At 46.0% G+C, this 26,544-nt stretch overlaps 2 protein-coding genes and 1 pseudogene across 14 annotated transcripts in view; 2 read left to right on the plus strand and 1 right to left on the minus strand.

The window, feature by feature from the left end:
- ADD1 (adducin 1) overlaps positions 1 to 24,781 on the plus strand; it is a 100,884-nt gene extending 76,103 nt beyond the window's left edge. For 3 of the 11 annotated variants that reach the window (XM_006152923.2, XM_006152924.3, XM_006152925.3), the window contains exons 5-16: positions 1,916 to 1,996; positions 2,216 to 2,365; positions 3,314 to 3,457; positions 3,559 to 3,657; positions 4,889 to 5,065; positions 6,071 to 6,415; positions 9,049 to 9,150; positions 10,064 to 10,153; positions 10,898 to 10,990; positions 15,549 to 15,705; positions 20,613 to 20,711; positions 22,886 to 24,781. In XM_006152923.2, the coding sequence (XP_006152985.1) occupies positions 1,916 to 1,996; positions 2,216 to 2,365; positions 3,314 to 3,457; positions 3,559 to 3,657; positions 4,889 to 5,065; positions 6,071 to 6,415; positions 9,049 to 9,150; positions 10,064 to 10,153; positions 10,898 to 10,990; positions 15,549 to 15,705; positions 20,613 to 20,711; positions 22,886 to 23,232 (1,884 nt within the window). In that variant the 3' untranslated portion in view covers positions 23,233 to 24,781. Of the gene's footprint in view, positions 1 to 1,915; positions 1,997 to 2,215; positions 2,366 to 3,313; positions 3,458 to 3,558; positions 3,658 to 4,888; positions 5,066 to 6,070; positions 6,416 to 9,048; positions 9,151 to 10,063; positions 10,154 to 10,897; positions 10,991 to 15,548; positions 15,706 to 20,612; positions 20,712 to 21,347; positions 21,383 to 22,885 lie in introns of those variants that run through there. The other 8 variants (XM_006152929.2, XM_006152927.2, XM_027773587.1 and 5 more) reach the window with 8 other exon arrangements.
- Positions 17,878 to 19,181, plus strand: LOC102476622 (eukaryotic translation initiation factor 2 subunit 1 pseudogene; annotated as a pseudogene).
- Positions 24,782 to 25,274: 493 nt separating the features above from the next.
- SLC75A1 (solute carrier family 75 member 1) overlaps positions 25,275 to 26,544 on the minus strand; it is a 6,966-nt gene continuing 5,696 nt past the window's right edge. For all 3 annotated transcript variants that reach the window (XM_027773589.1, XM_006152922.3, XM_027773588.1), the window contains 5 exons: positions 26,320 to 26,428; positions 26,139 to 26,229; positions 26,002 to 26,049; positions 25,835 to 25,924; positions 25,275 to 25,647 (listed from right to left, as the gene is read on the minus strand). In XM_027773589.1, coding sequence (XP_027629390.1) covers positions 25,532 to 25,647; positions 25,835 to 25,924; positions 26,002 to 26,049; positions 26,139 to 26,229; positions 26,320 to 26,428 — 454 coding nt within the window. In that variant the 3' untranslated portion in view covers positions 25,275 to 25,531. The remainder of the gene's footprint in view (positions 25,648 to 25,834; positions 25,925 to 26,001; positions 26,050 to 26,138; positions 26,230 to 26,319; positions 26,429 to 26,544) is intronic.

Consider the following 26,544-nt stretch of genomic DNA (forward strand, 5'->3'; position numbering starts at 1 on the left):
CCTCGCTTTCTGTCTCTCTGTCTCTCTGGCTAGCGCACGCACCCTATAGCAAAAACCTCTCTTAAAAAACAAAAACAGGGGAACCAGCAGTTAGTGTAATGGCTATGTCTCTGGACTCCCACGTAGTCGACCGTGGTTCGCGTCCCGGACCCGTGGCTTTGAACTGATGCCAGGCACGTGTGCGTGCGTGCCCAAGATCCAGAGAGGAGAATGGAGGAGAAGAGATTGCGACGTGACCATCCCCCCTGGGGGGTGATTTCTCGATTTCTGTCTCTATGTCTCTCTCTGTCTGTCTGGCGACCGCATGCGCCCTATAGCAAAAACCTCTCCAAAAAAAAAAAAAAAAACCAGAAACAAAAAAACAAACAAACAGATTTCTTGTCATTAAAAGACACCACAGGGACCAGCAGTTAGCATAATGACTATGTTGCTGGACTCCTATGTAGCCTACTGCGGTTCGAGTCCCGGACCTGGTGGCTTAAACTCATGCCGGGCGTGTGTGCCCAAGATCCTGAGAGGAGAATGGAGAAGGGATTGCGGCATGGCCATCTCCCCAGGGGATGATTTCTCGCTTTCTGTCTCTTTGTCTTTCTGGTGAGCGCATGCGCCCTATAGCAAAAAAAAAAAAAAAAGAAGACACCATAAAGTGGGACAGCAGATGGTGTAATCGTTATGTCATTGGACTCCTACATAGTCCACTGCCGTTTAAGGCCCAGAACCGGTGGCTTGAAATTCACGCCAGGCATGCGTGCACATGTGCACAAAAGGAGACTGGAGGAGAAAGGATTGTGGTGAAGCCATCCCCCCTGGGGGGTTATTTCTTGCTTTCTTTCCATCTCTGTTTTTTCTTGTCTCTCCATTGAGCTGGACTCCTACATAGTCCACTGCCGTTTAAGGCCCAGAACCGGTGGCTTGAAATTCACGCCAGGCATGCGTGCACATGTGCACAAAAGGAGACTGGAGGAGAAAGGATTGTGGTGAAGCCATCCCCCCTGGGGGGTTATTTCTTGCTTTCTTTCCATCTCTGTTTTTTCTTGTCTCTCCATTGAGCGCATGTGTCCTATAGCAAAAATATCTCAAAAAAAAAAAAAAAAAAGAAAGAAAGAAAGAAAGAAAAAAGACGTCATAAAGAGTGTGAAAGTAAAAACCATATCTGAAAGATTTGTCCCACATGTAGTGAACCGAAATTAATATATAGAATAATGGGGCCAGCTGGCAGTATGGTGGATAAGAAAGCTGATACTGTGTGGTTTGAGTCCCAGACCCAGCAGCTTGGAAGAAATGCCAGACAAGTATGAAAAATTCTGAAAGGAGAACTGGAGGTGAAGGAATTACGGTGTAACCATCATTCATTGGGATAGTACCCACCTCCCCACTGTCTGGTGAATACCTGTGTCGTCTAGGAATTTTTCTTTTTTAATTCAGAATGAAGAACTATTAGTAAGACATGGACCAACCAATGTAAAATGTACAAAAGACAAAAAAGGAATTTCATGGAAGGGAAAATAAAGTCTTGTAAAAATATATAGGCTGTCAGTGAGGCAGAATGTGGTGTGGTGAGCATCCTCATCATTAGAACTGCCCAACCAGCCCCCATGGTGAGCATAGTGATTCTGCCATAGGTGATTTCTGTCTCTTTTCAGCAAGCACATGCAATCTATAGCAAACTTAAAAAAGTTGATCTCTTCTGGGAGAGAGAAAATAGGAGGAGAGGCAGCACTCTCAACAGGGTCTTCTTGCCACTATCCACCCTTAGCCTTAGCCAGCCCTGATCATGGGCACATGTGTGCAGGTATCTGGTGTGTACAGAAGGAAACCCAGGACCTTTCCCATGTGGATCCAGTTGCATTACCACTCTGTCACCATCTGGCCCCTCAGCTGGACTTTTGAGCTAACTTAGTCATTTTCTACGCAGACCAGAGTGAGCTCCGAACAGGAACACTTCCTCATTGTACCTTTTGGACTTCTTTACAGTGAAGTGACAGCATCCAGTTTGGTAAGCATGTTTGGCTCTTCGGCTTCATGTATGTGCAGGTTATATTAGATCATTAACCATCTTAAAATCCAGTTGAAGACCCAAGAAGTAGGAGAGAACCCATGTTTTAGTTCAGTTAGAGAAAATTTTTCAGAAGTTAGAAACATTTTAAACTTGATTTTAAATAGTTTCTAGTTAAGGTAATTTGAATCCTTTTGACATTTAAACTTTTTCTTTCAGGTTAAGATCAATCTACAAGGAGATGTAGTTGACCGTGGAAGTACTAACCTGGGAGTAAATCAAGCTGGCTTCACATTGCACTCTGCGATTTATGCTGCACGACCAGATGTTAAGTGTATTGTGCACATACACACACCAGCAGGGGCTGCGGTGAGTGCTATTCTCGGAGTGACTTATGTTCTCTTTACGTTTTCTCTGAATTGCCCTCCCTTGTAACAAGTCTGTAAACCTATTTTTATTGGATTAAAAATAAAAGTTTTATCACCAGTTTTGCCTTTCTTGAAATAAGTTTTTCAGGCCAGCTGGTGGCCTGGTGGTTAAGGCAGCTAAATCCCACATGGCCAAGTGTGAGGTTCAAGTCTCAGACTTGGTGGCTTGAAAAACATGCTGGATGCACGTACATGCCCAAAATCCTGAGAGGAGAAGGGATTGTGATATGATCATTTCCCGTGGGGCGTACTTTCTTTCTCTCTTTCTTTTTCTGTTTCTTTCTCCCTAGCAAGTGCTTATGCCTATTAGCAAAAACAACAACAAAACTTAAGGGCTATCTAAACACTTAGATTTTTTACTTTGAGACTCGATCTTAAATGTAGAGCAGTTATTTAGTAAAATTATCCTAAACTTTTATAAATTTCCCTTTATCTAATTTTTGGTGATTTGATCTACCTACAACCTAACAAAAGCACACAAAAGCCTTACAGTACTTGGAACATTTTCTTTTGAAATACAGTGTCTCCTCAGAGAGTTTGTTGTACAGTTCACACACTAGACCCAGGGCTCTTTGTGTCATTCAGTCTAAGCTTACACAACATTTATAATCAGTGAGAATCATCCTAGAAAGATGAGAATTGCTTCTGAAGCTCTTTCAGCTTAGTGATAGTCCTTGTTTTTAGTATGAGTTTTTTAGTGTGAATTGATGGGGAGCACCAAAATTCAGGTTTATCTCTAGTTCATGGATTCATTTATATCTAAGAAAGAGCAAAATTAACATTTTCCTCCATTTGTTAATTTATGTGAGAAAAGCACTTAGCATGTCATCAGTCACAGTGTGTATAATTCTGACTTTTCCTTCCTTCATGGTGACTGCTTGTTCTTTAGGTCTCTGCGATGAAATGTGGCCTGTTGCCAATCTCTCCAGAGGCACTTTCCCTTGGAGAAGTGGCTTATCATGACTATCATGGCATTCTGGTTGATGAGGAAGAAAAAGTTTTGATTCAGAAAAATTTGGGGCCTAAAAGCAAGGTAAGTAGGCATGCAATCTGATATTTAAATTACAGAGAGAAGAAAAAGTAGTATCATTGTTTTTGCTGAATTCCATGGAGCCTTCATGCTCTCCCCCTCAGGTTCTTATCCTCCGGAATCACGGGCTTGTATCAGTTGGAGAGAGTGTGGAGGAGGCCTTCTATTATATCCATAACCTTGTGGTTGCATGTGAGATCCAGGTAGGTGATGGCCATTCCATTAAGTCTGCAGTTTATTTTTTATTTTTTAAAGATAGTATCTCACCATGTCAGGGTCTTCTTATATCAGCCTCCCAAATGGGACTCCCAGTGTATGCCACCATGCTCAGCTCCCAGACCAGCCTTGAGATCACAGTTCTCCTGCCTCAGTCTTCTGAGTTGCTGGGGTTACAGGCATGCAGTGTCATGGCAGCTTTAGGTTGGACCAGGAATTAGACTCAGGCTTCCCCTATGGTCTTCAGAGCATAGCATTGTAGTAGTGTGTACCATTGCAGCTAGGCCTTGATCATCAGTTTATTTAGATGTTTCCAGGGTTCACAAAGAGTTTTGAGATTTGTATAGCAAGAGTGAGTCTTGGAACAATCCCTTTGCCCACGGTGAGAGCATAGATTTGGAAATGGACTAGGACAAATGCCATTTCACCAATTTAAGTTGACAAAGAATTACAACGTGTTTCATTCCTAATTTTAAAAATTTTTCAAATATGTTAGTCACTACTGTTTATAGATTACTGGTGCGTGCCAAGCCTGGTTATTTCATTTGATCCACATAGCACTTCTTTTGGAAAAGCAATGCAGGGCTAACTGTGGCCTGGTGTCTAAGGCACCTGGATCCCATGGCTGACCATACATTTCGAATCCCAGCCCTGGCAGCTTGAAAAACATGTGAGGCGCATGTGCATGCATGCCCCAAATCCTGAGAGGATAGAGAAATGGAGGAGAAGGGATTATGGTGTGACCATGGCTCGTTGGGGAGGTTGCTTTCTCCTCTCCCTGTGTCTCTGCTTGGCAGGCACACACACCCTCTGGCAAATTTAAAAAGAAGAAAAAGAAGCAGAAGCAGATCCAGGGAAGTCTCACTGCTAGTAGTGCCCCTTATGCCAGGTCTAGTCAACCCTAGTTCACACTCCTCCCACTTCTCTGTGACTTATATCTGTGGGGTAATGATGTCTAGGTCCTTACATAGGATCATTAAAAGTGCTTTGTTTTCTCATTTCTCTGCCAAGTACAGTGCTCAGTATTTTTACCATGCTAAAGAAAAACTTGTGAAAACAATCTTATGATCAGTCTTATCAATATTTATCCTGCATTTACTCTAGTGATTTGATTTCTGTTGAAACCTAAATTTCTGTTTAAATGATCTCACACTATAACCTGATCCTCTTGATCTCAGTAAGGAACTCAAGCTATTGTGTTTGCTTGTTTTGGAAAAGGTTCGAACTCTGGCCAGTGCTGGAGGACCCGACAACTTAGTCCTGCTGGATCCTGGGAAGTACAAAGCTAAATCCCGTTCCCCGGGGTCTCCGACAGGGGAAGGCACCGGATCGCCTCCCAAGTGGCAGATTGGTGAGCAAGAATTTGAAGCCCTCATGCGGATGCTCGATAATCTGGTAAGAATGGTGCCAACACTTGATGATAAAGCCTCTTCTTGAATATAATACATAAACAGGATTGTACACATAAGTGTCAGTTTGTTAGTATTTAAAACTACAGGCCACCTCAGTGACCTGATTGTTAAGGCAGCCAGATTCCCACATGTCTGCCCACATGGTTTTAGTCCTGGACCTGGTGACTTGGAACAAAACATGCCAGGTACATGTGTGGGCATGTCCAAAATTCCAATAGAATGAAAAAATGGAGAAGGAATTGTGGTGTGACTGTTCCCCATGGGGGAGTGCCTTCTCCCTCTTCCTTTCTCTTTCTCTGCATGAGTACATGCATCCTCTAGCAATAATTTTAGAAATAAAAATTGTTTGTTGGCCCAGCCATAGTAAGAAATACTGGTAAATGCTGTTGCACAGCAGTCTGAGGCTACATGACAGGCTGGGTTCTATTCCAAGACCACCTGCAAAGCTGAGTGTGGTGGCACACCTTTGTGTCTTAACTACTTGGAAGGCTGAGGCAGTGTGATAAAGGCAAACTCTGCCTTCAACACTGAACCGACTCTTTAATTAGCACCCAAATAAACAATAACACTAGTAGCACCTCACTACTTCAGGTCCCCTTTCAGCCATATTCTGGTGACCTCTTTCTTGTCTCTAACAACAGAGACTGATATTGCCTCTTTTGTACTTTTTTATAAGTAGACTTACACAGTATGTATTGTTTTCCATTTGGCTTCTTTCATTCAATGTCATATTTGTGAGTTACCCACATTGTGCATTTAGTAATAGAGTATTCTTAGAGTTGTAACATAGTACTGCTGTTGATATTTTAGTGCTTGTCTTTTGGTGAACATGTGTACTCCTAAAGGCATATACTCAGAAGTGGGGTTACTGAGCTGTAGAGTATGTGTATGCTCAGTTTTTGAATGTATTTCCACATAATTTTCCAGAGTGAAACTCAAGTTTTGAGATCTGAAATGTTGACTGTCTTTTATTTTCTTTGAACCCTAGGGCTACAGAACTGGTTACCCTTATCGATACCCAGCTCTGAGAGAGAAATCTAAAAAATACAGCGATGTGGAGGTTCCTGCTAGTGTCACAGGTTACTCCTTTGCTAGTGACGGTGATTCAGGCACTTGCTCCCCTCTCAGACACAGTTTTCAGAAGCAGCAGCGAGAGAAGACAAGATGGCTGAACTCTGGCCGGGGGGATGAAGCTTCTGAGGAAGGGCAGAATGGAAGCAGTCCCAAGTCGAAGACTAAGGTGTGGACGAACATTACACACGATCACGTGAAACCCTTGCTGCAGTCTCTCTCGTCCGGTGTCTGCGTGCCAAGCTGTATTACCAACTGCTTGGTCTGTGCCTACCTTACTGTTCATAGTTAGATGATGTAGAGCGAGTTGGGTAGCTGGGGCTTCGGAGGCTTTGGGAATTCAGCCCTTCTGACCCAGATATAAAGTGAACCTTCTTCATTAACTCTCTTTTGGTCTGAACTCTAAATCTGCTTTATGCATTAGCTAAATTCGGGTAATACCGTCTGCTTGAAACTGCTTAAGATATAATGTACCTCTTCAGTAATTTCATCATAACTGTACTCCATACATAGCAAAAATACTAAGTAACTTACACGAATTAATCTAAAAGTAGGAGCTCTCATTTAATTCATATTGTATTTGAGGACTCTTAACACATTGTGCACAAAAAGAAAATTCAGTCACAAACTTCAGTGTTGTAAACACCAGTGGTTTCATCAAATCACTAAAGTCTCTTCTTTAAGTCTTCAGCATTTCTTAAGCAGTTTTTCTTTATGGCTTTCTGATGTGATCTCCACTGACCCTATCCTTTCTCCTTAGCTTTGCTTCCCTGCTCTGTATCCCAAAGCCTCCGAATGCTCACAGCCAGCTGCCCTCTGCATGGACTGTTGCATGCGAGTAGACGGCCATAGTGGTGAGTCTTCTTCTGACTCCTGCTGGGTGCGGCATGACCCAAGTGCAGCGCAGGCCATCTGCAGGCACCAGCGACAGACGCTGCAACGGGTGCTTTGTTTCAGTAGTAATGCTGCTCAGAGATACTGTTGGCCCTGAAGGGTGCTCTGGTGTCCTAGTGTAGAAACATTCCTCTGAAGATTGGTCTTTCCTCCTCTAGTAACCTAGCCTTTGACTGTCAGTCTACCTAGCTCCTATACTAAAGTGTAGGAGAGGCCCATCTCCAAAAGCCCTCGTGTCACATCTTTTTGAGAAGATGGAGGCTGGGACTGACTTTTCGATGCATGGCTAGTTTTATAGGAGTTCAGTTGAAATTAGGTTAGCTGTTCCTACAACAATGAGCAACCAAATAAGCAAAGTGGGCCTTTCTTTTCTCCTCATGATAGAACTTTTATGTAATAGATTTATTAAAAAAAAAAAAAAAAAGTTTTGTCTTCCCCAGGTGGTTCTGGTGGTATCCCGAAGCCCAGTTGGTGAGAGGCCTCTGTGCTCCTGAGCAGCTGGTCACATGGGCAGGGGCCCTGCGTGACTGTGGCCAGGCTCAGAGCGTTAGAGTGCATTTCTCCTTATCCCCATTCCTTCCCACCCTGCCTCCCTCTCCCCCCCCCCTTTTTTTTCATTTGTTTATTTTCTATTTGTCTTACTTGTTAATGGAATGGGCCTTAAAATCTATTGATGTGTAAATACATATTGCTGAATTGCTGTGATGAATTTTTTCAATGTGCGTGTGCAGCAGCAGCTTTGAGTTTTATTTACTGTTAGCTTGAAAAAAAAATCAGGCGTGTCAGTCAATGTGAACATTAAAGGGGAGACTTTATTCAGCATTTAAATTTGTTTTTTATTGTTCTGGAGTAATAATACAAATTCCATGCAGTGATCTCAGGTTGGTATATTTTAATTTATAATTGTTGTTAATTTTTCAAATGTGTCCAAACTTCTGAGGTTGTTGTTTTAATGTATTGACTAAAAATTATTTTTAATAAAACGCTGGAGTTGTTTTTATCTGAGAAGATAACCATCAGTGAGTACCCACAGCTCCATGCCCATTCCACACTCTCCTTCACAGTGGCTAAGCATTTGACGATTTTGTTGCTTTTTTTTTTTAAAGTGGTATGGTTTATGGCTATCTTATTGCCTCTCGAAAATATTCTGAAAGGCATAACATTTGCTCTCTAAGCTGGGCTTGTTTTAATGTTCAGTGCCTATTTATGGCTAAGAATTAGAATTTGATTTAAAAAATCTCCTGTTTAATTGGATACCCAAACAAACTTTATGAGTAAAAGATACAGCATGTTGACAATATGCACTGATAACTAAAACAGCCTTTAATTAAGGATTCATGAAGCGCTTCGAGTTTGTTTGGGATATTTTTGTAACACTCACAAGTATTAAGTTATATAAAATATTCGACATCACCAAACTCTCTGCCAGGTAGCTACTGTATAAGTGCTCATATGGTAATTTTCTTGGGTTGAAGTAGTTATGTAAACAGTGCATTCCGACGCTATCATTAATTTATTTTCATGCAAAACTTTGGTGATGCCCACTCTTGCCTCACAGTACCAGTTCCTTACCTGCCCCTGGGTAGGAGCCTCACATTGCTTCTCATGATCCTGTCATCTCATGCTTACAGTTGGCTTTGGTGTTGGATGACTCTCAGAGCGGTGAACCAATGGTCTCTGAGGGGCCTCCCCAACTGGCCTGAGGTGTTACAGGGCCTGGCTCTGTCGTCAACCTGCCTGTGTCCCAGATTTTCTTTGGGCCTTCCAGATGGCTCTTAGATCAGTCATGACTCTTGACTTCTACCATTAACTGGTTTTTATGTGGTACGCCCTGCTCCCATGGTGACTTTGCCAAGTGACCCCAGAGATGCGTCATTGGTTCTGTCCTCTCTGTGATGTTCAGTGCATGACCAGGTGTGAGATAAGTTGGACAGATTGGATGCTATGTTGTCATTTATTATTGTTATAATCCTGACTTTTTAACTGTTCTTGATATTACAGTGGACTAAAGAGGATGGACATAGAACTTCCACCTCTGCTGTCCCTAACCTGTTTGTTCCATTGAACACTAACCCAAAAGAGGTCCAGGAGATGAGGAACAAGGTGCGTCCTGCCAGCACTTGGTGGAAGTGTGGGTGTGGGGTTGGAAGGGATGCTTGCTTCTTTAGGGGAAGAGGGTGTGTTTGCTTCTAGCAGAGGACATTTAGTGTCACCAGTGTGTATTGAAGTCATCTCTTTATACTGCTTCTACTGTCCTGGCTAGCAGTGTGGTATGTCAGCAGCAGACTCTCTGGGTCCCATTGATGATTGAACTGATATTTGCTCCATGGAGGGAGGATTGGAAGCTATCCAGCCTGCCTTTCAAGGTTCATTTGAAGAGTTTGAAAAGCATTTGGTTTATCAGAATATGAGATCTTTCAGTGTTCACATTATCAGTAGAAGATGGGCACCCAAGAGTGTTTTCCCCCAGTTAGTAAGTACAGTGGAAGATCTATGCTCTGCCAAAGCTGTTTGGAGGTGTAGAAAATCTGGAATAGTCAGTCTTTACATCCCTGCATATACATGTCCTACTAAGCAGGTTGGACCAATGCCATCAAGCAGGCCTGGTAATCACTCAGAACATTTACTCAGGACATACTGGGCCGTCTTACCATCATGGGGCAGAGCAGAACAGAAGTGTAGTTTGGGGACCAGCAGTTAACATAATGGTTATGTCGCTGAACTCCCATGTAGTTGACCGAGGTTCGAGTCCCAGACCCGGTGGCTTAAACTCATGCCGGGCATGTGTACATGCGTGCCCAAGATCCCAAGATCCCATCCCCTCTGGGGGGTGATTTCTCACTTTCTCTATATCCCTATCTCTCTGTCTTTCTGGCGAGTGCACGCGCCCAACAGCAAAAACCTAAAAAAAAGTGTAGTTTGTACACAGCTGGGACCAAGCAGCGTGACTCACAGCTATGCTATGTATGGCTTCTCTGTACTGTTGATATTTGTTTCTCCTTCTTCCTGTCCTCAGATCCGAGAGCAGAATTTACAAGACATTAAAACGGCTGGCCCTCAGTCCCAGGTTTTGTGTGGTGTAGTGATGGACAGGAGCCTTGTCCAGGTGAGAGCTCAGAATGTCTCTGACATTAGTGGGTGGTGGCTTTATGACCATCTGCTCCAAAGTTACTCTTAAATTGGGAGAGAGTGACGATGAGGTAAGTATTCTAGGCAACCAGTTATCTTTGTTAAAAATCTGTATACAAAGAAATAACTTAGCCACGTTTTCTTGAGTTCTAGACTAAACATGAGCATGCCGAGGGCCATGACCATCCCTCTAGTCCCGCTCTATATAATGCATGCATGTGTGAGGGTGGTACACCACAGCTCTGGGACCTGGATTCTCCTTGGTTGTAACAGTACACTGGATAAGGTGCTGGAAGAGGGTGGGCTTAGTGGACTTCTGTTTTGGTACTTACTGTTGTCTGTAATAAAGTGCTGCTTGGGTTGCAGAAGGGTGGGTACCTGTAAATGTGGTCCACATTTACATGTGTTTCTATAAAACAACCATACCTAGTGGCACATCGAAGATAATTATGTAAGTAGTTATCTCTGAAAGTTAATATGCCACCTAATGCTTAAAACCTGACTCTGCAGAGGTAGATAACTGTCGTTGCATTTCCTGAATTTGGCCAGCTGTGGTCCTAGTTTTCTGTTCAGTGTTTGCACGTGCCACTGTCATCACTGCTGCACTCACTGTTGACAACCGTCCCTGCTGCATGCTCCGAGCTGGCTCCATCCTGTGCTCTTGGTTGATATTTCAAAGACTGGGCCAGGTGTGCTCTGATGACTCAGTTTACTGTTGCAGGATGCACCCCTCTCTGACTGTACGGAAACTATCGAAGGGCTCGAGCTTACAGAGCAGACCTTTAGTCCTGCTAAGTCTCTCTCTTTTAGAAAGGTACTCACTGCTCTGTCCTTAACTACCTATCGGGACGCATTGCCCTCCTCCCCTCCCTCTACCCTCATGTCTCCTCTCCAGACATTGTCTTAGTTACTGCAGTAGCTGGAAATAGATCTTTAAATTATTTGTGAGATCATACAGAAGATTCTGTTCTGCCCACTCTGTTTTTTTAACTAAAACATTGGGTATGGTGTATTTTAACAATTTTCAGTATTCTAAGTTGTTGCTAAGGAATGACCAGTACTGATGTGGTACATTTCTGGAGTTCTGCATGTGACTTTAGTTAGAGCATGATTTTGGTTTCATAGTTTGCAGTTTATAAGACACTGATTGCAGATAAGCTCATCTGGGCATTCTGTGAGCAGTGGCAGCTCCCTTGCACGGCCTTCTAATTCTTGCTTACTCAGCTTTGATCCCAAATGTAATAATAATTGTAGCAATTAGAGGTCATATCATGAAAAGATATTATTTTAGAGGAATGGAAAATAAAATGGTCTTTTCAGCCCTTCTTGATAAAAGTAATTATTTTTACCTTTAAAAACCCTAGATGATTTTTTTTAATGTTGTAGGGAAGAAAGAGGAAAATTTGAAACCCAAAATTGCAACTCTCTGTGTGCATGTCGATGTAGTGCCAGTGGTTGGTGGATGATCTGTCTGGTTTAACTAGTCAAGTAGAAGGAAACTTTCCCAAAACATTTAGGCTAAAGTGCACAGAACGCAGTGCCCAGGCACAATGTGGCCAACTGCGTGGGTTGGAGTCTTAGCTGTGATGTTTACCTTCTGTTCAAAGGAAATCTCCAGGTGCTGTCTCTCACTTAATATGCTTTCAATGAGGTACAAGTACAGTTGCCAAAAACTGTATATTCCTGCTAATAATGTTATTAGGTTTTCAGGAAAGTTATGACATATTTTTCTATGCAAAAATGCATAATGACTTTACCTACAACCCAATATTTTGTATAGTTATGTGTTAATCCAATGAGTCCTGTTTTCCTTTGTCCTTAATTTGCTTCTAGCTACTCTTTTCTGTCAGCTTGTTTTTGTGTCTTGGTACTTTGGGTGGTAAGGTATTGCTATTGTGTTTGGTGATAATTCTTTATCTCAGACATGCAAAGGCAAATGTAGTCTGTGATCTCAGTTGGGTTGTCATGCCAGAGCCAACCTACAGGTGCAGCTCTCTGGTTTTGTCACCCTGGAGCAGAGTCAGGTTGTGTCATGTCTCTGGTACTGAGTGCATTGAATGGATTTTCTGTGTACCTTGTTAGGGCTCTCCAGAGAGAGCCGCCTGGTTAGTGGTGTTAAAGGGTACCGTTATAGCTGCTTCATCATCCAGTTACTTTTGCACAGGCCCAGTGGTGTCCAGATGCTACCTTGGGCACTTAGGAGAGATAGATGTAGGTGCCCACAGTCTGAACAATGTGCTCCCATGAGTGACACATCCAGGCGTGATTAGCAGAGTATACCATGGCATGCAGATTGCAGTTAAAGAGATGGCGAACCCGCCCCCCCGCCACACACATACACACGCACACACACGCACATATATGCACACACACGCACACACACATGCACACATATACACACACACACAGAGTGTGTGAATTGTTGTTCCAGCTTTTATTTTCTCAGCCTCCCTGTTTCCAAAGTTCGTATTTGCACCCTTGTTCTTTACCCCATTCCAGCTTTGTGTACTGCATTTTTATGGTGAGATTATGCTTTGACTCCATGGATGTCCTTTCCTGGGGCTGTTATTTCACTTTCTTCAGTGTGGACCCCAAAATGCAGACAGTTTTGCTCCTTTCTGACCTGGTACTATTCGTTGTTGGCAAGTTGAATTTCTCCTCGCCAAATGAAGAAGGATTATATCCTAAAAACTCCTCCTCCCCTCCCACTGAAGCAAATTTATCAATACTTGTTTCCTGTTTGAGGAAACAAGTATTGGGGCCTAGGGACTTAGGAAGTTGGGTCTTTTCTGCCTCACTGGTGATAGACAGTCACACAGTACAGCTGTGACCTTCTGAGAAAGGGGCAAAAAAAATCATCATTTCAGGAAGGAATACCAAGCCCACTTGAATGTTCTCTTGAATTCAGCTTCTGCACATCCTACTGTGTAACCTGACATAATTGCAACTGTCTTCTGGAGTTCATTACAAGGATTGAATGGTTAGAAATGAGGATGTGAAGAACTATGCTGCTAGCCATTCCAGCCCTTGGAAGGACTCTGTGGTTTGATCCTTGTAGTGTGAGCTTACCCATGTTCATTTGCACCTTGCCCGGGGCTCTACCCTCTGCTACCCTTCATGCTGTGTGGGAGAAACACAAAGAGGCATTAGGCTTGGACTCTATCAATGACCTTGTTAGAGCAAGTAGCATGTGCATGGCCCAGCACTAAAAATGTCAATGTTGATCTGAGGCAGTGCTGTTTACAGATGACACTGATGCTCAGAGAAGTTAGTCTCCTAGCCTAGGTTTGCGTGCTTCAGAGGTGGAGCTGTGGTTCCACCTAAGCTGCCTTGGGCAGGTACAGAAATAGTTATCAAGCCTCTTAAAGCTCTTGTTAGGTGACTAGGCATGGAGGGAAACAGCAAGAGTCTCCACGTGGCCTGTTGGAGCAGCTGTGCCCTATCCCCTCTTCTCAGCCTGCGTTCCACAAGTTGCCCATTTCTTTCCGAATCTCAAGCATTGCCCTGTTTCTTTCCCTCCAGAGTACCAGGGTTAGTCTGTCTCCATGTCTTTTTACAGATGGTCTGACAGCAACTTGTTCTATAGCTGAAATAGTGGGTCGTCAGGAAAGTCATCATGTATTTTTCTGTTTTTCTATGCAAAAATACATCATGACTTTTCCAATGGCCCAATACTTGAAGCAGGAAGCCCTGTGCCGGTAGAGGCAGGAACCCACCGTGGTGCACCTTGAAAGTCACCTGACCCTTGAAGGCCATCTGTCCCCGGATGAGAAGGGCTCTGCTTGTCCTTTGGGGCATCAAAATATGGGACAAGGACTTCTATGTCTCTGCAATAGTCAGTTCTCGATTTTTAAAAAAATCCCTTTACTAATTGTAAATTAAATTAATTTGACTTAAATGAATGTAAACATTTCTGTTAAACCTCATCACTTTATTGGCAGGGATAATCAGGATACAGAGGCAGCTAGCCAAATTGCCATCAGTTTATAGAATTGCCACGGCTCGAAGGCATCTTAGCAATTGGCAGCTTAGTGGGTTTCTTTTTCAGCTAGTAAAAGTGAGACCTGGAAGGAACTGTGGACAGAAGGGAGCTTTACTCAAGTTAGTAGCTAGTGAGTGGCAGAAGAGGATTCAAGTTTCCTGTCTTGGTGAGACAGGGCTGTTTTGAAATAAACAGCCAGTCAGCCTCGGTCAGGCCTAGTCAAAAGAAGGTTCCCTGTGACTGTGTAGACAGCTGTGAGTCTTAGGCTCTGGACCTGGACTACCTGTTTCAGCAGGCCCTGCCTTCTCTCATGGGAGTCTGTGTGACTTCTCAGCCATGGAGTGCTCTAGACACTCTGTACTGGTGTGCTGAGCTGTGATCCCTTAAGTGCTGGTCAGCTAGCTTGGGTGCCTGACCTCTGCCTGAGGAGCAGGTGGCCTTTATGAGCAGAATTCCCCTAAAATTGGTGTGGCAGGAACACTTGCCACTGCTGCTGTTGCTGTTTGGCCCTCACTGAGGCAGGCACTACAGAACTAGGCCTGGCATCAAAATGGTTTTGGAGTCTCCCTGTTTTCATTTGGTTTTAAAAGCTGTCATTAAGTAATTTGCACATGAGTTCTGACTCACTTCCCAGAGCATCTGGGGGCTACTTTTCTTCCCTAGCCTCAAGTAGGCTGAGCTGTGGGGCACAGAGCTGTGTTGGGTTGTGGCAGGTGAGCATGGGGTGTGCTGCACACCCTCTATGGGCTGCCTGCCTGGTCCCACCTGCTGGCACCGCCTACTATCCTCAGGCTTTGCCACCTCCTTAAGATTGGGTGTGATCCATGAACCACTTTTGTGCTTGCTTTCTTTCTCATTTTTAAATTTAATACAGATGCTCACAGTTTTCCAAATTTATCAGACAAACACTGGTGTTTGGGACATTTTGTTATCTATGAATGTTTTGGGATGATTTCTAAGAGCTAGTTATAAACTAAATATGTAGTCAAAAGAACAGAACTTCTCTGTGCTCTTTGAATATATGCAAATCTCCAAGTAGCCCTTACTCCAAGGACCCATTTCTGTTCCTGACTGGTGGTGAGGAGTTGTGGGGCTCTTAGGCTGATCTGTGCTCTTGGGTCTGCATTTTTGTGCCTTTGCTTCTGAAACCTGAAGGATTTTCACGAGATTCCTTCTCTGGTTACATTTCTTTTATAGCATTGAAGCTTGTTTCCACATCTTCCATGTAAGGCTGCCTATCAGCCTAGGCCTTGGCCATGGCAGTGCAGTCTCAGGGTCTCTGTCTGCTCCTGGAAAGCCTCATGCCCCCCCTGCCTGCAGCCTGCTTGGGAGGAGGGAGAGTCCTTGGCGGGCCAGGCTTTTGCGGACCAGGTATCCCTTTTGTCCACAGGGGGAGCTGGTAACAGCCTCCAAGGCCATCATTGAAAAAGAATACCAGCCCCATGTCATCGTGAGCACAACAGGCCCCAACCCTTTCAACACGCTCACAGACCGTGAGCTGGAAGAATACCGAAAGGAGGTGGAGCGGAAGCAGAAGGGCTCGGAAGGTGAGTGCTCACAGATCCTGGGCATGGTTGATTATCCAAATCTGGAGAAAGTGCTCTGGGAACTTCTCTGTAGTCCAGGTACTGACTGTGGGTACTTGAAAGATAAATGTTAAAGACCAGAACATTCTTTGATAAACATGTCCAACTTAGTCATTCAGGCTATAATGGGAGGAATTGTAAAAACTAAACGTATATCAATAATCCTTGTTAGAATAGCTATGTGTAAGGACTCTGCCCAGATGAACTGAGCCTGAAAGGACGTCACAGTACTAAGCAGTGGCCATCCCCAGACGTTGTGAGTACTGTCACAAAACATGGTAGGAAGGACCTCTGTCCAGATGAGGCTAAACCTCACCAGAAGTACCCTGCTTACCAGAAACTGTGAAGGGACATGGGAGAGGAAGAGGGTCTCCCTGTGTGGGGCTCATCGGCTCCTGGATTAGCATGCTGACTGCTCTGGTACCATGTCAGGAGGGACCACATGCTACTGTGGCTTTTATTTCTCTTGGTAACTTACTAACAAAGATGGCCATGTTTTCATAAATGATAATGGGACAGTTTTATGAGAAATGGACGTAAGTGACTCTAAGCCTCAAAAACTCGGGAACCAGCAGTTAGCGTAATGGCTATGTCGCTGGACTCCCACGTAGTTGACCGCAGTTCGTGTCCCGGACCCAGTGGCTTAAAACTCACGCTGGGCACGTGTGCGTGCGTGCCCAAGATCCTGAGAGGAGAATGGAGGAGAAGGGATTGTGGCGTGACCATCCCCCGTGGAGGGTGATTTCTCACTTTCTGTCTCTATGTCTCTCTCTGTCTGTCTGGTGAGCGCACGCGCCCTATAGCGAAAAACCTCTCAAAAAAAAAAAAACAAAACCAAAAAAACTCATAATACAGGTTGTTTCAAACTTCAGTTTTTTTTTTTTTTAAGATTTATTTATTTAATTCCATTTGTTGTTGTTATTTTTTAATTTGACCAGAGAGAGAGAAAAAGGGAAAGCGAGAAAGCCAGCTACCAGGTCCAGGACTCGAACCGCAGTTGTCTATGTTGGAATCTAGCACCTTTTAACCACCATGCCACCTGCTGGCCCCTAAACGTCAGTTTTTAAAAAGTAGATACAGGGACCAGCAGTTGGCGTAATGGCTATGTCGCTGGACTCCATTGTAGTTAACTGTGGTTCGAGTCCTGGACCTGGTGGCTTATACTCACGCCAGGCGCGTGTGTGTGCGTGCCCAACATCCCAAGAGGAGAATGAAGGAGAAGGGATTGCAGCATGGCCATTCCCCCTGGGAGGTGATTTCTTGCTTTCTGTCTCTCTGTTTCTCTGTCTGTCTGTCTGGAGAGCGCACATTCCCTATAGCAAAAACCTCTCAAAAAAAAAAGTAGATACAAACATTTTGAGAAGTAGCAAAACAAGCAGGCCTCCTACTGCCTGTGCTAGAAGGGCTCCTAAAGCTTCTTGATGACAGCCCTCTTGTCCACTGGGCACTGAGTATCCTGGGCTGGCATTAGGAAGGCCTGGGGCACAGGTGTCTCTTCATCAGGAAGTTCATGCCAGTATCCTCAGCCCAGATCCTTTTGGTGATATCTAAGTGTGCTCCCTGGTTTGCCTCTAGGATCTGGCTTGCTGGAATGGCCTATGTGTGGGACTGCCCACATCCTCCTGGGTCATAGAGGTTGTCCTGGGATCTGTGCCTTGCCTCTAAGATGATCTCTGGTTTGTTCTTTTCAGTCTCCTTTTAGACCAAGTACCACATTATATGGCTGCTTTTCAAATTGGGCTGTGTAAAGCACTGTTACTGAATTGTTTTTCTGTATGTTACAGTATCAGTGCTCAGATCTCAATGTCCTTCCTGGTCTCATTTCTTTTTTTTATTTCTTATTTTTAAAAATTTGCCAAAAGGCACATATGCTCACTAGAGAGAGACAAAGACAGAGGGAAAAGTGAGAAAGCACCCTCTCTGGGGAATGGTCACACTGCAGTCCCTTCTCCATTTCTCCCTCCTTTTGGGACTTTAAGCACATGTGCCCCGTGTGTTTCTCAAGCCATCAGGTCTGGGACTCAAATCCTAGGACTTGAACCATAGAGCTGGCCATATGGGATCTAGCTGCCTTAACCACCAAGCTATGGGCTGGCCCTCTGGCATCACTTTCTGAATGGCATAGGCAGCCTGGGCTGACCCTTTGCCATAATTATCTATGTTAGAGTGATAACTAAAGAAAGTGTGTCGGCACGCTGAGGCGGACGGCTGGTGTGGATGTATCAAGTCAGGTCTCCAGTTAAAGAGCACGGCGCAGCTCTCAAGTGCGGGACTCACACACATACCTCAGAATGCCAGGTCTAAGTTGTAGATTTTATCAACATAAATTTCCTGAGGTGGAAGATGTAGTCATGGCAAATGTAAGATCCATTGCTGAAATGGGGGCTTATGTCAGCTTGCTGGAATACAATAATATCGAAGGCATGATTCTTCTTAGTGAATTGTCCAGAAGACGTATCCGTTCTATAAACAAACTCATCCGAATTGGAAGGAATGAATGTGTGGTTGTTATTAGAGTGGACAAAGAAAAAGGATATATTGATTTGTCAAAAAGAAGAGTTTCTCCAGAGGAAGCAATAAAACATGAAGACAAATTCACAAAATCCAAAACTGTGTATAGGATTCTTCGTCATGTTGCTGAGGTATTAGAATACACCAAGGATGAACAGCTGGAAAGCCTGTTCCAGAGGACTGCCTGGGTCTTCGGTGACAAGTACAAGAGACCTGGATATGGTGCCTATGATGCCTTTAAGCATGCAGTCTCAGACCCATCTATTTTGGATAGCTTAGATCTAAATGAAGATGAACGGGAAGTACTCATCAACAATATTAATAGGCGTTTGACCCCACAGGCTGTCAAAATTCGAGCAGATATTGAAGTGGCTTGTTATGGTTATGAGGGCATTGATGCTGTAAAAGAAGCCCTGAGAGCAGGTTTGAATTGTTCTACGGAAACCATGCCCATCAAGATTAACCTAATAGCTCCTCCTCGGTATGTGATGACCAGGACAACCCTGGAGAGAACGGAAGGCCTCTCTGTTCTCAATCAGGCTATGGCTGTTATCAAAGAAAAGATTGAGGAAAAGAGGGGTGTGTTCACCGTTCAAATGGAGCCCAAGGTAGTCACAGATATAGATGAGACTGAGCTTGCAAGGCAGCTGGAGCGGCTTGAGAGAGAAAATGCTGAAGTTGATGGAGATGATGATGCAGAAGAGATGGAAGCCAAAACTGAAGATTAACTTTGTGGGAAAGAGAGTCCAATTTAAGGAACACAAAGCCACCCTTCCTGGCTATAAACCCTAGACTTGAAAGTTTTCCAGTATTGAAAACTTCAAAGATGAATATTTTTTATTTCCAAGTATTTAAATGTTCCAACAGACCAGAACATGAAATGCCCTCCTAAATACCAGCTGTTCTCTGCACAGTCGCTCCAACACACTGAGCATTTTTTAAGGGAGTGGCCTAATTTCACTAGAGACTAATCTTTAAGCTAAGAACTGTCCTAAAATTGGGCTTGTGGTTTCTATTTCTGATGTCTAAAACATGAAATAAATTTCTGGGATATTTAAAAAAAAAAAAAAAGTGTGTCAACTTGGCCTAGTCCTGGTACCTACATACGTGCATCTGCTCTTTGGGCTTTTCCAGGGTCTGCGCAACCTAGATGTTTTCTTGTTTTGGTTTTTGAGTCAGACAGTACTTTTCCTTCCTGGACCAGCAGGCAGTGCAGTGGTTAAGGTGGTTAGATGCCACATGGCCAGTTGCGCGGTTTGAGTCTCAGACCTGATGGCTCCAAAAGTACCCTACGTAGGTGCTTGCGTGTGCACCCAAAATCCCACGAGGAGGATGGAGGAGAAGGGACTGTGGCAGGGCCATCCCCCTTGACTTTCTCTGTTCCTCCACCCCCCATGTGAGCACATGCACCCATAGCAAATTAAAATAAATAAATACACAAACCAACCAAAGTAATGCTAAAGAACCTCTCTTGAGGTGGTGAGAGGGGTGGTAAAAGCCTTTTCAAAACAAGAAAACATCTAGGTCGCTCAGATCCTGGAACAGCCCAAAGAGCAGACACATGTATGTCGGCACCAGGACTAGTTGCTCGGCAGGGAAAGTTGCTAGGGCAGTGAGGGAGAAGCTCCTCACTCAGAGGTCAGAAGGGCCAGGGCAGCTCATCAGTCCCAGTCTGCCACAGAGGCAGCTCAGGCGAGTGCTCTTTGGGATAAGAATAGACAGTAAATGGTGGTGCAGTGACAGCATGGCCAGACCTTCAGGGGAAAGGTCCTGGCTCACGTGCTGAACATGTGCATGTGTGCCCTTGACCTGAGCTAGCTGACACAGTGGGTGGGTCATTGGGGTGGGGACTGTTGTGGGAGTGCCTCTTTCTCTCTCGCATAGAATAACTGAGTAAATAAACAACAACAAAATTAATTTTGTATCCAAAGTCGGTTAAATTTTTCTGAAGTTCAAATCAATATCTGAACCTTAGGCAGCTTCCATCATCCTATTTTGGACAGGAACAGGAAAGAGGATGAAGACAATCATGTCCATGGTCCTTGTTGGAACGGACACGTGTAAGAGAGGAATCAGAGCTAGGCAGTGTTCGCCCCCAGACCTCATGTATACCATCATAAGACATGGCGGGAGGGGCCCTCTGCCCAGGAGACAGCTGTTAACTGCCTTACAGTTCCTCTCTTTTCAGTACACATCCAGCCCTTCCTGCTCTCTCTGGTCATACCCTGAAAAGCCCCAGCAACCTCTCTGAGGCAGCCAGATCTGCCCGGGGAGGACTGACCAACCTGCCTTTGAAGAGTGTGTAGGCTCGTGGTGTCCAAAGCCCTTACTCTGTTCTTGCTTTTGTGTGTCCGTAGAGAATCTGGATGAGACTAGAGAACAGAAAGAAAAGAGCCTTCCAGACCAGTCTGCCATCCCCCACACTCCACCCAGCACTCCTGTCAAGCTTGAAGAAGGTGAGCTCTGGGGTAGAGGTGGGTGTGTGGCTGTCCCCAGGTGGGAGGGTGCATGGCCTTTTGTGTACTGGCAACTGAATGTGGCAATAGTTCCATTAACACTAATAAAGAAGTGTGCATTTGCATTGAAACCACACCCAGCGTGGCTCTGAACTCGCCCAGCCTTTCTCCTATGATGGTTGTCTCGGGTAACTTGAAATAAAACTGATTTGTTAGTGAGCCCCGACGCGGTGGGAGGGCAGGTGTTGGGCTGGAGCCCACTGCCATTACTAATGTCGACTTCGTCCTTTGCTTGCACACTTCTCATGCCTTCCTGTGTGTAGATCACCCTCCTAGAAATGCCTGCCATTGTGTTGGGGCTGCAGGATTTTTGACTGGCTGTATTTATCAGTCCCACTGAGAGTGCTCTACTCCAATTGCCTCTCAGAACACCGCATGTCTGTGGTGTGCAGTTGATGTGTCTGTCCCTCGGTCTCGTATATCCGTGTCCCCTGTGAAGCCTGTGGCTCACTTCCCTGCCCCGTTCTGTGTTCTACAAGAATGGCCCGGCCTTTCTTCCTATAACCCAATGGCTGTGACTGAATGCATAGATTCTCTACTTGTGCTTTTCTCTTCTTGTGGCTGCATTACAAACAGGAGATGGATGTGCTAAAGAGTACCTGTTACCGTAGTAAGTACCGCCCACGACTGGCCCTTGGCTCTTTAACCAGAATGCCCTGTGCTTTGCCTTACTCCTGCTTCGTTGTTGTTTATTATGTTTTGTTTTCTGTTTATTCCAAATAAGAACAGAAGCCCCCTTTTTATAGGTAGTTGCTCAGTGGCCATCCTGGAAGTGGTCTGCTGAGAACTGTGCCGGCATAGGCTGCCTGTATGGGGTGGAGCAGCCCCTCCTCAGGGCTCCCACACACGCAGCAATGTGCTCAGGGAACCCTCGGCCTCAGCTAAGAATCTCATCTGACGGCTTGGTGGGAAGCTTTTGCTATGATGGATCAGACATAAATCCTGACTAGGTTTAGACAGGGAGGGATTCTGCCACCCAGTACATGGAGTCAGATATGTTTGGACCTTCGCTTAAGCAGGAATTGATGGGCAGAGGGTGATGTTTGACATTTTTTAAAAGATACGATGTTTGATCAAGTGAGAAAAATTCTTCTGAGCACCCATTGGCAGCTCCTGTCCTGAAGTAATAACTGCAGCATGCTTGGCAGTGCGAACCCTAACCCCTCAGAGTGGGCGTGCCTGGGAGCGGAGCCTTTAGGCCCCTCCTGATAAAGCCTGGCATTGAATTCTGGGGCTGAGGGCAACTAGCAGGGCAGGACTCCTCCAGCCTCACCAGACTACAACACTAAGTGTTCAGCCCAGAGCCTTCTGCGCTCTCCTAACCGCGCTCAGCTGACTCCCCCTCCTGTCCTTATGTTTGGCTTGATTTTGAAGTACTAACTAAAAGGTTTGATGCTGCCTAACTTGCCTGCTTGTAACTTTGCAGACTGTTTAAAAATGTACAAACGGGTTTGTCTGGGTTAGTGAGGAAACCACACAACAGCAGCTTTCTTTAAAACAAATTACATTTTGCTCTTCTACATTTAGATGTTCAAATTGCTAAGATAGCTTTTTTCTTTTGCCCCTTGCTCTTTACCTTATAGTTCCTCTCTTTTCATTACACATCCAGCCTAAATGGCTTTATAATATAAGATGTGTATGTCACACATGGGGTCTGGGAGTAGACTCTTGGTTTTTGACTGATGGTCTTGGGAAAGACGAGGTGTCATGGACTCAAATTTAGATTTAATTTCAGGACTTCTGAAATGTGTCCTGAAGATTATAGAACAAACCTGTCGGGGTGTTTAGTGTGGAACACTGTGCTACTCCAGCTGTTCTCAGCTGCCTGGCTGCAGATTGTCTTGATGACTGACCTGAGGCCGTGCCTAAATCTGATTTTGCCAGCATGCTGTCCATTGGAAAGAGCTAAAAATGCTCTGAGAGTGGGTTTGTGTTTTTAACATAAGTGACAGCCTTAGGGTAGAATACACTATATATAGATTTTTCTTATCTTGGTAAAAATCTATACATAAAATAAAATGGTAGTTCCCTGTGCTAGGTACTCTCACCCCAAGCTGCTCCTTGGAGATTCAGGCAGGAGCCCTTACCATGTCTTTCTTCCCCTCACCCACCAGACCTTCCGCAGGAGCCGACTTCCGGAGACGACAGTGATGCTGCCACCTTCAAGCCAACTCTCCCTGACCTGTCCCCTGATGAGCCTTCAGAAGCACCTGGCTTCCCAACATTAGAGAAGGAGGAGGAAGTCTTTCTTCCCCCGAGCCCCTCCAAGCCTCCCACTGTAGCCAGCCCAGAGCCAGCCCCCTCCCCAGCAGCTGAAGAAGCTGCCTCCCCAGCAGCTGAGGAGGGGGCTGCTGTGGACCCAGGCAGTGATGGGTCTCCAGGCAAGTCCCCGTCCAAAAAGAAGAAGAAGTTCCGTACCCCTTCCTTCCTGAAGAAAAGCAAGAAGAAGAGTGATTCCTGAAGGTCCTTCCTGTACCACCTGTTGTGTCTGAGCAACCTGGCCCTGCCAGAGCCCCAATGCATCTCATGTGCTGCCCTCTTGTGTAATGGAATGCAAACGCCAAGCCCTCCGTGTAGCTAGAGCTCCCCACTTGCGCGTGACCAGGCCAATGCAGACATTGTTAGCCAAGCTAGCAGCCCCCAGCCTCAGGTTCTGGGGGAGACATGCTCTTCCCACAGGGTTGGGGGGATGCTAAATCATGATCCTGGCTGGAAGGTGGTGGCTTCTGCCAGCTCTGGTTACAGGCTTCACCCGCCTGAGCCTTTACCTTCTCTTCTCTCCTTCCTGCCATGAAATAACACATTTTCTGTCTCTGCTCGGTTTCCCTTCTGCCCCAAGGTGTCTCAGGTGACTGAATCAGACTCATGGCTTTCTGCTGGCATTATCTGCTTAATGATCTCACTTTATTGCTGTATACAAAGCCTTGGTCCTGTGAAAACACTTGCATGCCCACCAATGTGGTTGCGTTGAAGAGGTGGGTTTGGGTGGCTGCTGGACCAGAAACCCCAGCCACAAATGGGTCTTTGTACACCCACCCCAATGCTATGCATGGTCTGACTGATTTCCACTCGACCAAAAACAGATTCAGGAGCTCAGTTTCTTAAAGGTATATCAGGAAGGGGAAGAGTCCTTTCTAAAATTTTGTTTCTGCAGGTTTGCAGTTCAGCGTTTTTAAATTGTAGACACAGGCTGCTTTTTGCTTGCTTTTTCTTTCTAGAGCCAGTGGCATACTACAGCACGATACTATTCACCTACTTTGGGGGAGGTTTTAGAACTGAGTTGGGGTCTAGTCTCACTTTTACTTAACCTGAAAGATGCCCTGGTTTTGACACACGCAATCTCAAGGGAGCAGTCTACCCTGGTGGTCCACCTAACACCTAACATCGTTCACGGAGCCCCTTACTTGCTCTCCTCAGTTGACACCATTGTAAATTTTCACTTAGCATCTCTGAAAAAGGGGCTTGAAGCTGCTTGGCAAGAACTGGTAAGTGACCAGATGGAATATTAGAGGGTGACCTACTCCAGGAGCTGCCTAGTGCCACCCTGGCTAGGTACAGGCAAGCCTGCTTGGGCTCCAGACAGGACTCACACCAGGGGAGAAGCCACTGGTTAGCTGGTGTCAGACATGGGTGCAGGTGTGTGCCGGGTGGGCTGAGCCACCGTGGGTCCCTCTGACTTGGAATCCAGAGCACTTGAGGCTGCTGCACAGCACTGCCACAGCTTTGAGCTTCCTGAACCCGCAGGGCCTGCTGCATTGGCACGCTGCTGCTCTGTGTGTGTCATTCTGATGCCCAGGTGGTATTAGAGTTTTCACGTAACTGTGGACTCTTCCTTTCCCCTCCTTTTATCCCACATATGCAATGACTTTTAATTTCCACTTTTATAGTTTAATTCTTTGTATGACAACAATGGAATATAGTTGCATATATGGACATAGACTTGGGAGGTCAGGTCCTGTCCTTTCTTCATTGTAACATGTTTTACTCACAAATAAACTTCTTTAAGCAGATTCTTTGTCTAAATCTGGGAAGTAATTTTTAAATTTTTGTTCCCTTAAAGTAGGATTTCTAGAAGGTTGTCTTATGTTCCAAAAAAATGGTCCCCAGAGTGTAGCTGTGGACTGGGGGGGCTGTCGAATCCTGCACTGCTGCTGTCCCTCCCTTTGAACCTGAAGGTGCTGTCCAGGAGATGCTGGGGAGGGCCCATGGAGCATGACACTCCTTCCCTCCTCGCCCCAAGTCTTATCCTTGCCCTGGCTCAGCAGATAGCTGTGTGGCTATGTCTGATGGGGAGGGATCTGCAATGGGGACAGCCTGAGGGTCCCTCCTTCCCAGTCTGCCAGGGTGCGGGGCACAGGCCATTGCCTCGCCACTACCTGGCAGGGGACCCTCCTCGCCGTCTAGAAGGGGAAACAGGCCAAAAAAAAGAGCCCAAGCTTTTAGCTCCAACTGCCCCTGACTGGTGGCGGCAGGTGAAGCAGAGTAGCATCCTGGTTAAAGGCACTTGGTATAAAATAGCTGCTTTATTTGTCACTCAGAAGCCTGGCTCATAGCCTTGGAGTCACCAATCCTTTTTGGAGTAAAATAATCCCAGCCTGGAGGAGTTAGAAGGTGACAAAGGGCGGGGCCCAGGGTAGCTACTCAGGCTTTCAAGCCACAGCCCTAGAGGAGGGAGAGGGAAAGGCCCTGGCTCCAGGTTCCTCCCTGAGCAGGAAGGAAAAGGGTAGGTTGGTCCGGTGAGACGTGCTGCTGCTTCTCAGCTACTCAGCCTTGAGCTCCTGTGCTGGATGCCTCCGCTTGCACAGGAGGAAGAAGGGGAGCAGGAAGAGCCCCGAGCACACAGTGAAGCAGACCTGGGCTCCTGCCAGCCAGTACCCTGCAGAGACAGCAGGCGTTTAGCCAGGCCCGTGACATGGCCCCAGCCTCGGGTGGCAGGACTGAGCAAATGACATTAAGAGGACTGGGTCCCGGATGCATTAGCAGGTCCAGGCAGCTCGGGGGTACTGGAAGGGGCCTGGTCTCAGGGCACCCACTGTGTCCAAGTGCTGTCCCTTAGCTCTTACCTGAGGCGGCCACCATGGGCCCCATTGCCCTGGCTAGAGCACCCAGACTCCGCAGAGTACCCATGACGGTGCCCTTCTGCCCTGGTGAGCCTGTGGGGAGAGGTCTGGTTGGTGTCTGCCAGCCACCTCCTACCCAGGGTGGTCTCAGTCAAGGGAAGGGATCTTACCATAACCAGCAACCACAGTAGACAGGCAGGGCACCACGATGGCAGCAGCTGGGAGAGGTAGAGGAGATATTGGGGGCACTGTCAGCCCAGAGGAGTGGCTGGCCCTCATACACCAAGCCGAGGCAGGACCCACTCACCGAAGGAGTAGAGCAGCAGCCCTAGGCCCAGCAGGGGCAGTGTGTACGTCCATCCGATGAGGAGGAAAGCGGGCACCAGCAGCAGCATGGCCTTTGAGGTGGGTACAGTGACCTCAGGCCTGCCTCCTCCTTCCCACAGCTCAGGGCACCACCTGCCACCCACTTGAGGGGAGCCTCTTACCCGCTTCGCAGCTGCAATTTCCCTGCCAGGGCTGATCCGCCGGGCATAGGTGCCCTGGACAGTGGCCATGGTGAGGCCGATGAAGAAAAACATCTTCCCCTGCTGAAGGCTGGGAGGGGGGCAGTCAGTGCCCCAGCCTAGGGCCTTGGGGATCCCAGGGGGATGGGATGGGCCAGGTGTGAGGAGCCACAAAGGCTTCTTTGGGTGGTTGGGGGGAGTCAGGGG

Source organism: Tupaia chinensis, unplaced genomic scaffold (genome assembly GCF_000334495.1).
Source record: "Tupaia chinensis unplaced genomic scaffold, TupChi_1.0 Scaffold000360_1, whole genome shotgun sequence".
In the NCBI taxonomy this organism is placed as follows: Eukaryota; Metazoa; Chordata; class Mammalia; order Scandentia; family Tupaiidae; genus Tupaia; species Tupaia belangeri.